At 34.9% G+C, this 15,221-nt stretch overlaps 1 protein-coding gene across 2 annotated transcripts in view; it reads left to right on the top strand.

Annotated features, from left to right (window-relative positions):
• The window catches only part of ITFG1 (integrin alpha FG-GAP repeat containing 1), an 88,080-nt gene extending 73,598 nt beyond the window's left edge, over positions 1 to 14,482 (top strand). Inside the window, exons 15-18 of one of the 2 annotated variants that reach the window (XM_080410826.1) lie at positions 5,993 to 6,117; positions 7,009 to 7,091; positions 8,688 to 8,805; positions 12,246 to 14,482. In XM_080410826.1, coding sequence (XP_080266952.1) covers positions 5,993 to 6,117; positions 7,009 to 7,091; positions 8,688 to 8,805; positions 12,246 to 12,305 — 386 coding nt within the window. In that variant the 3' untranslated portion in view covers positions 12,306 to 14,482. Of the gene's footprint in view, positions 1 to 5,992; positions 6,118 to 7,008; positions 7,092 to 8,687; positions 8,806 to 12,245 lie in introns of those variants that run through there. The other variant, XM_080410827.1, reaches the window with a different exon arrangement.
• Positions 14,483 to 15,221: the final 739 nt, after the last annotated feature.

Here is a 15,221-nt window from a genome sequence, read left to right as displayed (position 1 = left end):
TATAGTAATGAATTTAAACGCAAATATTGCAATATGTGCTAGACTAAAGCAAAATAAGCCTAATTTCAGTAGCCATTTGACATTGCAGGATTCATTACGTAGAATTCCACTGCACAGAAAGAAGAGTGTTTTCCTGGAGCAAGCTGGAATAATTCAATAACTGAATAGCTGGATTCTGTTAAGAGGGATTTTCTGGTTGCTATAGGTGGGAATACCATGCTAGTATGTTTTTCTGTGTAACTCTCTTTTGTTTAGAAAACTTATTTGAACTTGTAATGTTGCATGCAATATTACCAAACTTCACGTATTGAGGCATTACAAATTAGACAACTTTCCCCTGTGCAAAGGGCTTGAATATCAGCAATATAATTTCATTGCTTGTTTGTTTTTTAAAGAGTTTCTAGTTTTACTTGTATAATTCTATGGTGTAAAGTTACTCTTAATGAAAACACATGTTCTCTTACGAATGCATCAGATTTGGAGTTTGGGCTTTCAGAACAAGTATCACAAGTGTCAGCAGCACTGCAAGTAATAGGTATCCAAGTTGTAAGTGTGCACTTTCAATCCACTTCTCCAGTTATTTCTGGAACTCCAGAAAAATGTATTGCAGAAAAAGCTGAGAGGTGAAATTGTGTGCTGCATTAATCTAGAATTTCCTATTGTGTGGGCTAATGATAAAAGTCAAACAACTAAGTCAGAAGAGGGAGACATCCTCAGCCCTTAGAAAGCTGAAACATCATATAATGTGAAGCAGAAAAGGAGCTCTTTTCTCCACTACACTTTTTTTCCAACGAGTGACCTACAAATCCAAAGGCAGTAACAAGGGAACTTATTAAGGGAATAAAGTAAAGCTTTCAACTAAAGCCAAGGAAATCAAATTCTCCAACTTTCTAAAAATCTTTCAAGTTTGAATTTGTTGGGGTTTTGGTTTTTTCTGAAAGGTGCTTTTTAAATTCTTATGCATATTACACAAGTGTTTAATTACTACCAGCTATATTTTCCCTTTCTTTTGTAGTAAGTCATTCTGACATATTCTCAAACAAAATAAGGAGCTGCCAGCTTCAAAATGGGGACACACTTTGGTGTGCCGTATAGCACAACACTGATAATTGCTGTAAAGTAAATATCACTGTAGTATTTCAACTGTGCAGTTTGTGATACACGGTCACTGTGAAATTTTACCTAACTCTTGAATTGGCTTTGTCTTACTCCAGCTGTTGCATGCATGTTGTTCACAGCTGTGCAGCAATTCATGCAACTGCTGCATGTAGTTTTTTGTAATAATTTTCAGTTTTTCTAGGATGCATAGGTGCATCTAATCTATAAAAAAGCACTCACTCATTCATGTGTTGACCTCGGTATTAAGTAGATGCCGGTACAGAAGAATATAGATGCAAGTCTAAGACTAGAGGCTGCAACTCAGATCCTGTGTTTTACAGAAGGAACTTGGGTTTTTTTACCAGAAAAGCTGCCTACATTGTCAATGGGGACAAAGAATGTATGTCTAAAAGCAACTCCTTGATACACTTTCTAACTTTGTTAGATGTTGGGGGTTTTTTGACAAGTTGATTCACACTTCACAAATATCTTCAGTTACTATTTTGGTGAACGTATTAAAGCTTCTGATAAATGCATCATTTTGCAAATTAGGGAAAATCAGCAACTGGAAGAAATAATGACATAACATTTTTATTCATGAAAATGCATCTGTTTAGTCCTCTAATATATTGAATTTGGTGGGCTTTTGAAAGCCTAAATGTTATTACTGTATTTTCCTTTAATCTGAATGGCTTTAAATGCTAATTTTAATTTGTCAAGTGTAATTAAAAAAATTCAAAGAATGGCGCTTCAGGAGACCACAAGTTTGAAATTGGAGTTTCTATTAGTCTTTTAGCTCTGTGTAGTGCTCTTGTGTGTTCTGCTCTATCACTCCACAAAATAAGCTTATTTAAACTGACTGAACAATATCAGTATTGTGAATCTGTTTATGTAGATTCAACTAGACTGTTCATAAATCCAGTATCACACTTTATCAGTTCTGTTTAAAGAAATAGTAGAAAGTATTGCTTCTACATGTAAATGCAGTCACCTTCCCTTCATATAGTTAAATTGGCTTCATTTAAGCACTTAGGGTGCCTGAAATAAGCTGTTGAGGACATTACAATTTAACCCAGGTCAGAGTGGGTTACTCTTAAGCTTTCAGCAAGTTTATATCAGTTTAATGAAAACAGAAGGGAAATGCATTAATTCAGATATAAAAGAACAAGTACTGTATGTGTCATAGATGACACATCATTCTGCTATTCAAACAATACTTTATAAAGGTTAATGATATATATTGTTTCAAATTTTATATGCCAGACTTCAAAAATAAGGAGATTGATGCAGAGCTGTTCAGAATGATTTCTGAATATCAAACTGCAAAATTTTGTGAGGTTTTGCTGCCCAACATCATCAGCTATTTCTTAAAAATTTGCTCTCTGACAGGCTGAAATCACTAAAAACCATGTCTTAAAATATTGAGGTTTTTTACTCTGCCCAAGGTTTTTGAAGTGATAAACTTAGTGGCTTATGATTTTAAACAAAAAAATAAACACCAAAACCTACCGGTACCATAGTCCATGATATCTGGGTGCATCCAAAAAACTTCTTTGCAACAAGAAGCATAAGAAAAAGACATAGTGTTGAATAGCCTTTAAAATAGTATTAAAAAGTAATAATGTAGAGCATGGATAGGAGAATGTTTTTTTAATTCTTGCTTATAGTAACAGTTCTACTGATGAAGCTAAATGAACTGCGAAGCAGCAACCACTTTCTCCATCTTGCTTGCATAGACTTCCAAAAGCTTGAAGAACAATCTTAGTCTAAGACATAAATCCCACCTCCTTCTTGAAGATGGAATGGTATTTTCAAATCTCCTTGGAACAATTAGAAAACTGTTTACAATAGTTTTACAACAGGACAAATAGCTAGAGTTGCTATTTGAATTAAATTTGAAATATTTTCAGAAGAAAATTAATTACCAGTGACTGAGAACTTCAAATATGACAATAAACTCTTGACAGTACTCTCTGTAATTTCTCTTTTTATTTTTAATCTTTGTTCAGGGGTTTTGTGTTTCTCAGATGAACGCTTGTCATTCTTAATTACTTGTTTGCAATTCTAAGTGGATCATCTGAGTAACCATCAAGCAGAATTTATGATATAGGGGTGGTAAAGCAAGAAATAGTCTCAAAGATCTCAGATTTATAGTCAGCTTGAAAGTAAAACAGAATCTTCTATATGCTATTGTCCTGCTTAGCTAGTATCTCCCAATTTTAAAGACAAACAAAAGGCTATGTGCACATTTTCTGCCTGCTATGTAGAAGAAAACATTTCTTCCTGACCTTTGCAGATGATCTATTTGCATCCTGAAGCATAAGATTTCATGTTCCTTATCTTTTAGTAGGCACAAGAACCAGTGATAGTAGCTATGAAATTATTCAATGCTTTTAAGAATTCTAGCTGCAATATCTGACTCTCTAACCTCTTTAAGGCTGACTGCACACAGTGTATGACATTTTATTTTATTTCCTTTAATTTAGTTGACATTCATTTCACTTGTATGATGAAAGAAAAAAAGAAGATCTCAGTTGCAGCCATCTCATAATCCTAAATATTTCACTCAAAAGTAATTCTAAAAGCTTTTCAATGTTAAATGTTACAGCAGTACCTTGTTCTTTTGGGAAAAGTCCTTCAGCATTAGTGAACCAAAGTTAAAGTATTATGTTATACCACGATCAAGTAATGCATACCTTGTTTGTTTTTGTAACTTAAGTCAAATTTAATGAACCTACCTTTGCTTCTTGCTGCTTTTATTTTGGTAACCAGTGCTTTCTTATATTATGTGCTTACCCTAGTTTAAGAATTACTCAAATTTTAGATGTGGAAATTGAGCAATTTAGCCAAGATCATGTAAGGGAAGTCAGTGACAGCGGGGACAGACTCAGGACTCAAGTCCTACACTGTTACTTCGATTTATTGGAAAAATCCCCATTCTTAAAGAGAAAAGCTGCTAGGCTAATGATTTCTGCCACAGATTCCATCATGTAGGAATTCACCTAATGATGTACACACTACACCTTGCCCTCACAACAAAGAGCTGAAAGTACAAATCCTGTTTAAATACTTCCACATCTACTTGCTTGTTATATGGTTCTGCAGGGGGAAAAATTAAAATATGCCTAATCTTGAGGAAGGCTGTTAATTTTTTTTTTGCCAACAGCATTTTAGCTTAATAAAAAGGTAACTGCATCAAGCTGATTTTTCAGATCTCATCTAAGAGTATTTAGTTGACATTTATCTTGCCTTTTTAAATAAAATTATCACAGCTCTAAAACTGCAATAATACACAATATTTACCTCATGATTAACATGCCTGACAGCATATGGCAAGCTTCTTCCTAAAAACCTGGTGGAGGGTGGGGAGGTTCAGAAAAATAGAACTATGAAGTAATCGTTGCATTGAATAGGGGTTCAAAATTATTGTCATCCAGTATACAAACTAGTTTGTCCCACACAAGAGGATACAAAAGCTGAAGAGCTGCTTCAGAATGTATGGTGTCATTATCTTGGTTGTCCCTTGGTGCCAGTGCCACCATATAGCAGCAAATGCATGCTTGCACTTACCAGGCTGTCTCCAGGAGCCAAGAGTGAAAAATGGGAGTTTGTTTCTGTTTTTTTCTTGAAGGAATGTTTGATTTTGCCAAAGAAGTTGTGGTAGTTGTTTTTGGGAGTTCTGCCACACACACCCCCACACATACCCGGCTTTGTTTGCTGCAACTGTGCAAGATGCAGTGCAACTAGTATGGCCAACAGCCAGCTGTCTGAAGCAAAATACTAATTTTCAGAATCAAGCCTTGGAAGAAAGTGTGGAGAGGTAGAAAGGAGTTGGCTGTAAATCCATTACAAAATGTGAACTCATGTTCCTTAATTCATGTTCTGTTATGTTTTGCCACTTAACTTATAATCTCCAGTCTCAGGCATAATCTGTCAGGTGTCAAACCAGAGAAAAATCTGACGTTTAAAAAATACTGACGATATCATATCTTTGTGAAAAACTGCTTCTATTGATCGCATAAACCTACTTGTGGATATCAAGTATCCCTCAAATTCATTTCTATTAATCTGGTGAAGGGCATGCTGATATCATTCCAGCTATGTAACCAGATCACTTACTAAGAGGCTTTCAAGAGATTGAACAAAGAATCTACACAGGATCTGAATCAGTTTGCCAGAAATTAAAAGATGACATGATTTTTATTTAAATGGAATAATGGGATACTTTGGAAATGGGATGTTAGTGAACCTGTTGATAGCTGCAACATTTGTCTGTTTCCCTGCTGCCTTGTCAGGAAACAAAGAATGTCATTTTTGCCCTACAGTCTCTCTTTTAATTATTTATAATTACATGCTTTCACAAAGGCCTCACTTGGAAACACTGTAAGCCTGTTTTCATTAAATCAATTTATTATTTATGAATTTGTTCATGAGAATTTACTAATTTTGTGACACAAAAAAAACCAGTAGTTACTGATTAACCATAATCAGAATTAAAGTGAGCCTTCACGTGTTGATCCCTGAGCTTGTAAATCAACAGGGCAAAAGACTTGGCACTACTCACATCAAAATGAATGTCGATAGCTGATTTCTTCTCAACTTGTAACAAATAGTAGCAATTCAGTTTAACGTAGAAATTGCATTCAAAAGACTCATCCAGAAATCTAAAGCATTTAAGCTATTCTCCAAGTGAGTGCCCCCAAGTAATTTGGAAATGTGAGATTGAGCCTTTAAGATCAAATAATCATGCGGTTGGTTAAAAGTTTTTAAACATCTTTATTACTGACTGAAACGTGTATTTGTGTAGAAAGTTGGTGGTTTGGGGATTGGGGTTTTTTTTGGGTTTTTTTTCCCCAAAATACCTACTTGGGCTTCTTTTGTAATTTTATTTCAGCTGGACAGCTTAGCCAGTCAGCACATTTTGCTCTCCAGTTACCATACAACGTGCTAGGCTTGGGACGTAGTGCTAATTTCCTCGACCATTTGTATGTTGGCATTCCTCGTCCTTTAGGAGAAAAGGTTAGTTGAGATTTAAGATTGTCAACCTAATGTTTATGGTGTTACTTTTCCTAATAGAGCTTGGATGGAAATGCTGCTAGAGACACGGTTTTTTTTTTCTTTTCCCAGAAGCAAGAATATCAAAGTAGTAAGTTTGAGTACAGAAAAGTTTGCCAAAAAGAACCTTGTATGCCTGTTTTTTGGGAGAGTGTATAAACTCTGAAGCTAACACTAAGACCAGAAGACAACTGAAGTTGTCTATGAATGTTAGCACAGATATATAGTGCTTGTTTATATGGTAAACATGAATCAGATCTGAGGGTCCAATTATTATGGTCTCAGCTCTAAGACTTCCCTGGGGTTGGTCTGGCCAGCCTGTAAATTCACATAATCCTTTCCACCTCAGTGATAAAACCATGATCGATAGGATAGGAGGCAGAGATTACTGGTGTTACCTTATCTTCAGATGAAACATAAAAGTAAGGTCCTGACCATTTTCAGTCTTTAAAGATCTTATGGTACTACTTTAAAAAGTGAGGTATTCAAATTTGCGTACTGGCCAAATTCTGATTTGGATAATTCTTTTGTTTGTCTCCTTTGTAGAGTTGATTCTTTTCTTCTTTCCCTACTACATTGTTGCTTCGTACTTTTCAAGCAGATGCTGTGTTGCATGTCAGCAGTAGTTATTTTGCCTTTTACTTGGGGGCGGGGGGGGGGGGGGGGGGGGGTTAAGGCACTTTGGAGCTTTCAGAACAAAAGGTTTATACAAGTTTAAGGGAATAATCACTTATATTTAAAATTTTTAAAAGCAACTTTTTTTGTTTCTCTTTTTGTGTATTTCAACAGAGAATTTCTTTGTTTTTAAGTGTGTTGGTTTGTTAGGAATTGACATAGCCTTTGTTTTTCTTTCAGTCCATAAGAAAACAAGAATGGACAGCTATCATACCAAACTCCCAGCTTATAGTCATCCCCTATCCTCATAATGTTCCTCGAAGGTAACTTCATCATTTTGCTTTGCACTTCACAAAATTACATTAATACAGAGTTTAAATTAGGCCTTATGTGTAGGTTTTAAAATAGTCACTTGTATAAAAGTAAATTTAAGACCAATGGCAGGGGATCAGTTCTATAGACATAGTTGCCTCTGTGACTAGGCAGAATACTTCTCAAGTATTTACACAGACTCTTAGATAGTGTCCATAAAAAATCAGAATTAATACCAGTTCACACAAACAATCAAAATGTATTAGCAGCTCAGCTCCTGTAAATAATAACATATTTGCTAGATTTACCATCGTTCTTTTTGACAAATTGCAAGTATGGTAATGATTGAAACAAGCGTTTTTGTTTTGCCAAACATGCAATTTCTGTCTAGTTGCGTATAAGAGCTTTTGTTCACCCCTTCTGAATGCAGTATCTGTTGCCAAAGGTATGAATGTTTTTCTTGAAGTAAAGGTGAATGGGTTGGTTATACAAGAGCTTGAACACTGAATTCACTTCGCAATTAAAATGTTTATCCCAGAAAGAGAGCACGTTTCTCTCTTTGCTGTTAGAGAAAACATCAGTCACATATTCCAGCTGCTTTTTGCCGCTTGATCTACTAGTGAGGTCAGTTGCATTTATCATGCAGAAATAATTCTGACATCAGTTTCAGCAGTTAATTTTACTATAGGACAAATAACAGTTGAGAAATTATGTGCCACTTGAGTTGCTAATTAACAGCCACAGGAATAATATCTGCCAGATGAAGAAAATTTAGTTAGTCTTGAGGTATTTAAAGTTGTTATGCAAAAATTTTTATATTGTCTTAACTATTTTTGATTTCCTATAAACTAAGTTTATAGACACTGTAGAATAGCAGAGGATAGAATCTCCCCAGAAGAAATCAGATTTCATAATAAACACTTCTTAAACATATAATTTTTTTAACATAGGAACAAGATAGGAAGCCTGTAGTACAAAAAGAGTGTTAACTGAGCCTCAGAACCCCACAACATTTGAGGAATGTCTTCCAGAAGTCCTTGAAGTACTTAATTTTGTTGCTGTCCAGCATTCTTCTGCCATAATCAGCTGGTTATGTTGCCTATGACTGCAGTTGTCCCTGGGTAAACTTCAGGCTGGGGTGCCTAACCAACCAGCTGGACCCCATGAGCCTGTCTGAGAGGAGCTTCTCATGTGGACCAAGTAATCTTATCTTACAAGCTTATTTCACCCTGCTTCTCCATCTCCCCAAGCCCCAGGCAGTTTTGTGAAAGCTTTTCTTATGCATTTTACTTTATCCTGGGCAGGGGCAGGAGATAAATCTCCTCACAAGAAAAAAGTCAGTCCGTGAAGATATCCACAGTGTTCCTGGAAAGGTCAACAGAAACTGAATTTAGACGTGGTGTTACCTGAAAATAATTACATTAAGCCATATATTTCCAGGTAAACGCCATTAAGCTTCAGTCTCTCAGTATAGCCGCTACTTTCTGTAGACCAGGTTGTTACCTGTCTTACGCTAGCAGGTTCTTTTCATCTTTATAAGTTAAATCTGTTTTCTGCTTCCTAATGAAGGGTATTAATGTTCCCTTGGATTGTCTTCTTTTGTATAGCTGGAGTGCAAAGCTGTATCTGACCCCAAGTAACATTGTGCTGCTAACAGCTATAGCCTTAATTGGTGTCTGCGTTTTCATCTTGGCAATAATTGGCATATTACACTGGCAAGAAAAGGTAAGCTTATTAAATTGATTTTTTTCTATATTTTCTATACTGTTCCTAATATTTTAGAGTCTTGTACACTGGAGTTTTTTTCTACAGTATAATTTCCGGTACAGACTGCACTAATTCCCAAAAGATGTTTATTATTAATTCAGTATTTACTGCAAGCTTAAAAATTGGCATTGTTTTTATTTAAGCTCTAAGACACTTAAAAAGGGAAACTAAGAGTAACATGGATAAGGTTTTGCCATTAAGCTGTTACTCCCAACTAAAGGAAATTTTTTTGTTTCATATCTAAGCTCTTTTATAGAATTTTAAGCAGTATTGTTTTGGAAAATGGAACAGAAACTTACGTTTACTTATCTTGAGTTCTGCTGGTAGTCTAAAAATAAGGAAAATGTCTCTTTTTCTATATCTGTCTTTGCTGATTGCTAACATTAGCATTCAAGACTATAAGGAGTCAATCATGTGCATATTGGCTGCTTTGCTCTGTGTGCCTGAATTATACATGCAGTGTATAGAAATCCATTGATTTGAAGAAGCATTTTGAAAGGGGCCTTTCATGTCACAAAAGAAATGTGTTCCAATTTTTTGTAACTATGCTCAGTTTACAGTCATATCCAACTGGCAGGATTGCCAATAAATGCTACTACATACCCAAACCATAATCTTAGCTGTCAAATAAAATTACTGCACATTTTGACGTGGTAGAACTGTTTGGGTTTTTGTGCTTGTGGAAATAAAATGACCTTGTTAAACATTCAGACAGGCTTTGCGCATGCTTCATATTATAAAGTTATGTCTGTCAATCTTCACTCTTCAAAATGTAAAATACAGTCTCCAACTAACAGTAAAGCTGGGAATAAACACACAACGCAACAAAATACAAAGTTTATGATGAGTTGTTCTTAGCATGTCCTACTTTACCAAGAAGGCATTGCTAACTGGTAGGTAAGACTATGCACTGGTGGCTGGGTTTAACTCTTTCCAACACATCTTAAGCAACAAAAGTAGCAGAAAAGTTTGGACTTCGAGTTGGGGAAGGATAAACTACGTATAATTGCATCTGGAGAAATGGAGATTTAATGGCAACATTTAAAACAATTCTTCATATAATTATTCATGTATTGTAATGTAAAGAAGCACTCAGCCCAGAGCGAATGCTTTCTGAGCCATTTTAAACCCCATTAGGTGATCGTGAGTGAAGTGGTGCATTGGTTATATTATAAACTCATTTCCAGCCACTCCATCTTGCTCAAAGTAGGCACAAATATTTGGATTAGCTATTTATAGCGTGTATTTTCAGACTACTATTTAAAACATTTGTTAATTCCTATAATTCTCCAATGCCTTCCTATTGATTTTTAGCTTCCCAATTTTTAGAAGCAATGGTTAAGGTACAGAACAAATAAGAATCTTGACCAAGGCTGTATTGTGCATCACTGACACGACTGGGACTTAAACTCCGAAGTTTCTTGTTTCTAAGCTTGTTCTTGTTTTTACTGCCCTTTCAGTAGTCCTCTCATAAAAGTACTGTTCTGCCTAAATGCTGTTCTCCCTTACAGATTTCTAGAATACCTATAGCAAAGAAAGGAAGGGGAAATGTACTGGCAATTACAATCTCTTATTTTCCCTCAGAGGATATATCTGTCTGTAAGCTGCAGTGTTTTATTCAGCAGTTAAAATAAACCATTTACTTCGACCTCTGCAGATTAGTAATAGGAGCCCTTTGTCTACAATAGTTCTTATGCACTTGTCTGCAAGCCAAGTATCGTATTGTTTAATTAACCATAGCGTTTAGGGATAGTATGTTGCTCTGTCATTCCTTAGAAATATTAGATCCATTAAACAAAAAATAACCCAAAAAAACAAAACTAAAAAGCTTTCAAATCTCAGTTACTAGTTTTTAGTTTTGATATGTCAAATGAAAGAGCAGTTGAGGGAAGAATTTACACCATTGTTCATCTTACAACAAAGATAGTCTGCTACATTAGCTAAGGACCCCGATACTCCTGTGTTCTGGTTCTTTAGAACTTGCTTTGTGGTCCTGAGGCTAGTCATGTGAACAGTACACATTGATGATAATACTGCTAGAGAAGTTTTGATGGATTCATCAGAGTATCAGTTACTGTCAAAAATGAAGTAGTAATTTTTTCAGGAAGCATACAAGAAATGGAGTGAAAATTGCTTTCTAAGTGAGACTATAAAATTTTGCAGAACGTGACAAGCATTTCAATATAGGAAAGAGTATGCCACTCCCTTCTTTCCACCCCATTTTTGACATTGAAAATACTACTGACATTGATAGAGTCCCTGCCAAAAAAACAGACTGATATATCTTAAACTTCACTGACAGCTCTGCTGCCACAAAAAGCAGTAAAATCCATAGTTAATCCAATAGAGTTGCTATCATACATAAACATTGTGTGATGAGGAAATCTTTGGCTTCGAGCCAAAGCAGATGACAAAACTTTCATGGCAGAACACATGCACCAATTTCTACCAAAATTGTCATGTATATTTATCAACTGAGATACAAATCTGAATGCCCACACAACAGCATACTGTAAAGGCTCTTTTTTACTTTACTCATTAAAACAAAAAAAAAAAAGTTATATATAAGCAAACTAAAAAGCATTTAAATCTCTTTTGCTAAATTCTTATATGCTAGGATTTACACATACTGTCTGTCATGACAAAATCACTGTTTTCTGGAAGAGTTCACACTATGTGTTCAAAAATCCTTTAATAAGTGCTTTCATACTCTTACTGCTTTAGAACACAGGAGGAGGCTTGTGGGAGAGGACATGGTTTTACACATTACATGGATTATAGGTACAATTTAAATATGCTTGTTCCTTCCAAGCACCATCCAAACTACTCTTTCAGCAGATTAATGTGTTCTGCATAAATAAGCAAGGAAATACATCCTACCTCGCATTTTCATAATGCAAAGAAAAACACGGAACATTTTTAGCCTGTTTGGTGCTGTTAATTGGTGGCTGAACTGCCATCACTGTCTACATTTGTATTTAACAGATTTTTTAAAAAGAATCTCATTTTAAGTGTAACATAGACAACATTTACAGTCAATCGAGAGTAATTTAATCTCATCTTTATAATGAAGACTAAATAAATACGTTATTTATTTAGTCTTTCTTTGTTCTTGAAATACTCCTTTTAAAAAAGCATTATTAGAAATAATAGAAAATAATGGGTCATAAATACCAAAACAGCAGAGCACTAACAGCAGAAGCCAATTTTGCGTAGATTATTGCTATTTCAAACTGACATCATTTAAAAGCTAATTATTGGGGCTTTTCCTAAGCTTTTTGCCTTTTGTCGAGTGAGTGACTTGGAAAAAATCAACCATTCTCTGACATTTGACAACTCATTTCTGTAGCAGTATTGCTCTAGATCCCACAAAGTGTTTTTTTATTATTATTTTTCAGAAAGCAGATGACAGAGAGAAGCGACAGGAGGCTCATCGGTTCCATTTTGATGCGATGTGACATGCCTTAATATTTATGAAGGAGCTGCTACTCATTTGCTTAATTGAATTACTAAATTCTGATTTGTAAAATGATTACCGTGAAAATACCACTGGTGTGTTATTTGTAAATGTTGCGTTATTTGGTATTTATTTGGAAAGTATTAAAATTAGACCTGAATGTCTCACAAGGCCTTTCAGTTAACAGACTGTATATAATAGCATTTGGTCTTTATTGAACAGAACCATAATTTTATTTTTCTTAGTAAAGGGATCAAATTGCATGTACCACTGTTTACGTACCACCAATTCCTTAGTAATATTTGATAGAAAGAAAGCTTTGTAAATAAAGTTTAGCATTTCAGTGAGCAGAATACTTTGTACCACTTCGGTTGGTCTTGTCATTTATACATTCCTGCAAAATAACCTGCATTTCTGAAAACTTAAGTTTCAGCAGTTTCTCAGATTACTTGATCCTTAATTATTCTGATTGTACTAAATGGTGCTCAACTTAAAGTATTCTGTGTTTTTCTTTGTTTAAATCTATATGTGCAGTTGTTAAAGAATTTAGAAATTGGAGAGCTAAAAGAAACCTGCAATGTTAATGGTAGCTTAGTAGCTCAGCATGGGATAGATGCAGTATTTATGTGTGTTAGTTCTAGAGAGAAGACAATGCATTAAAAAATTAAAATCATAACAATTCATCAGCAATACATAAACTGCTTTTATAATTAAACTATAACCACAATTATTTTAAAAAGGCCTAAAGTCATTATGAAAGTAACTTTCTTAATAAGAAAAGTATGGGATATTTTTGTTTGTTTGTTTTGTTTTTAAGGAAGTTAAAAGAAACATTGTGGAGTGGAAGGAGAATGAGGATTAACTCCCTAAAATTTGTTGCTACGGGATGAGATAAACAGAGATTAAATTAAGAATAGAATAGAACACTCCAAATAAGCAATGAACATTATCTGTGTACATTACTGTGCCCAAATTTTGTAAGGTTCTAATAATTACGTAAGACATGTAGCTCTAACACCATTTTAAATATAGAAGTTGAGCTACTTGTCTTATGAAATTATTAGAACCGTACAAAGTTATAATTGCTCAGTGTTCTTTGGATCCTGGAAGAGTCTCTAAAAATAATCATGCTTTTATTTAATAGTTGCTCCTTAGTGATGTGACTTTACATGATTAAGTGTGCATTTAAATCTGTCCATTTGCATTCCTAATAAGTGCTGTTTGATAAACTAGAACACACTTTTTCAACAAAGTGTCGGTCCTATAGGCAGTCATCTCTGCAGTAGGTATCTCCTCCAGTCTGGCACTTGTCGTGTAACCTGCTGTCCTGTAACACTACCTTTGCTTGTCAATACAGGAACAGAGAAGAGAGCAGGTACAAAGCTGAACTGATTATGTCCACCCTGAATCATAGTCAAACAATTTGCTACCATGGCAGCACTGAACAGGGACCTATTCATACACCAACACCAAGCCAAAACCAAGAAAAGTACTGATAAGTGGTCTACTGAGCTATGAAGTTTTACTAGACATTTCTAACATGAACTGATCAGATGCCAACAAAGGAGGCTTTCATACGACATTACTGTTACTATTCAGGATAGCATATTTCCTTAATGCACACCTTTAATGTTTCTCTTAGAGTAGCATGAAAAGGTAAGATTTTTCAGATAAATACTTAATGCTATTGGACTTTTAAACCATATTGATAGAATTTGCTCCCAACAGCAGAAGTAATAATGGATTTCATAATTAAGAGGAAGCACAGTTCAATATATTTTCCTGTCTTTTTCAGATATGTGGAGAATAAGGCTAAATGCACAGTGCCATTGTGGCAGCAAAGTTGTCTGTAGCCCTCTATCACAATATAATAAACATAGATTAGCCTCCTTATGTTTTTTGGAAAAACAATTAGGAATGAAATAACCTCATGCTGACATTTAAGCTGTTGTCAAGTTAACAAAACAATGAACTCAGTGTCTTTAGCTTTAAGGTATTTTGCATGCTCAGTAGTGCATCATTGCATCACTTCATTACAATACATTATTGGCGCTTTAATAGCTTTCCTATAATAAAGTTTACCACAGGTTCTAGCTACTCATAGCTTGGCTCACAACAGTATATGCATACTATTTTGAATTAAGGCATTAAATATTGTTAAACGTCTTGTCAAAGGTTTCATGTTGTACTTTGGTTTTTATTCTATAAGCATCAAAAATATTTTTGTGTAAGGTTATGACCCTCTACCAGTAAGGTTAAGAAAGCAACATCAATTAGAGAGTGTAGTTCCAGGTGATCAGCGCAGGAACAGAGAAGTGAGAAATAGCTCTAACTACATAAATTTTCAAAATGCATCCATCATAACACAGCCCTGGTGAGAAGTTATATTGGAAGGCTTTTTCAGTGTGAAATCTCACCTATATAAAAATACTGTTGACATGCCAACTGCCAGATGGCTGTTGAAATACCATCTTTCTTTGTTCTCATTTTCCATAAGAAGCTTTAAGACTGAATCTTTGTAACAGCTTGATTGTTAATGCACTATAATCCCCCCCCCCCAAAAAAAAAAAAAAACCACCCAACTTTGCTGCAGATGAGTAGGCATATTCTATATAATACGATACTCCTCCTATGATAAGGCCATCTTTCTTAACAGACAGCTGTATTAAAAACATTTGCTACAGTTAATTGAAAAGTCACCACTATAAATGTACCAAGTCAGTTCAGGACTTCCGTAACTACTTTCAAATAAATGACACCTAAATAGAACAGAAGGTAAGCTATAAGTTTACGCTATGTTATAATCATCAGAGCTCAGTTTTGTTGAAACAATGTAAAAGCATTAACCATGCCAGTTTTGAAGGTATTAATAACCAAAAGAATTAATTTTAAAAATCCAGAAAATAAAATTATGCTT

Source organism: Falco punctatus, assembly GCF_963210335.1.
Source record: "Falco punctatus genome assembly, chromosome: 14".
In the NCBI taxonomy this organism is placed as follows: domain Eukaryota; kingdom Metazoa; phylum Chordata; class Aves; order Falconiformes; family Falconidae; genus Falco; species Falco punctatus.
This window is presented reverse-complemented; position numbering and strand designations above follow the sequence as displayed.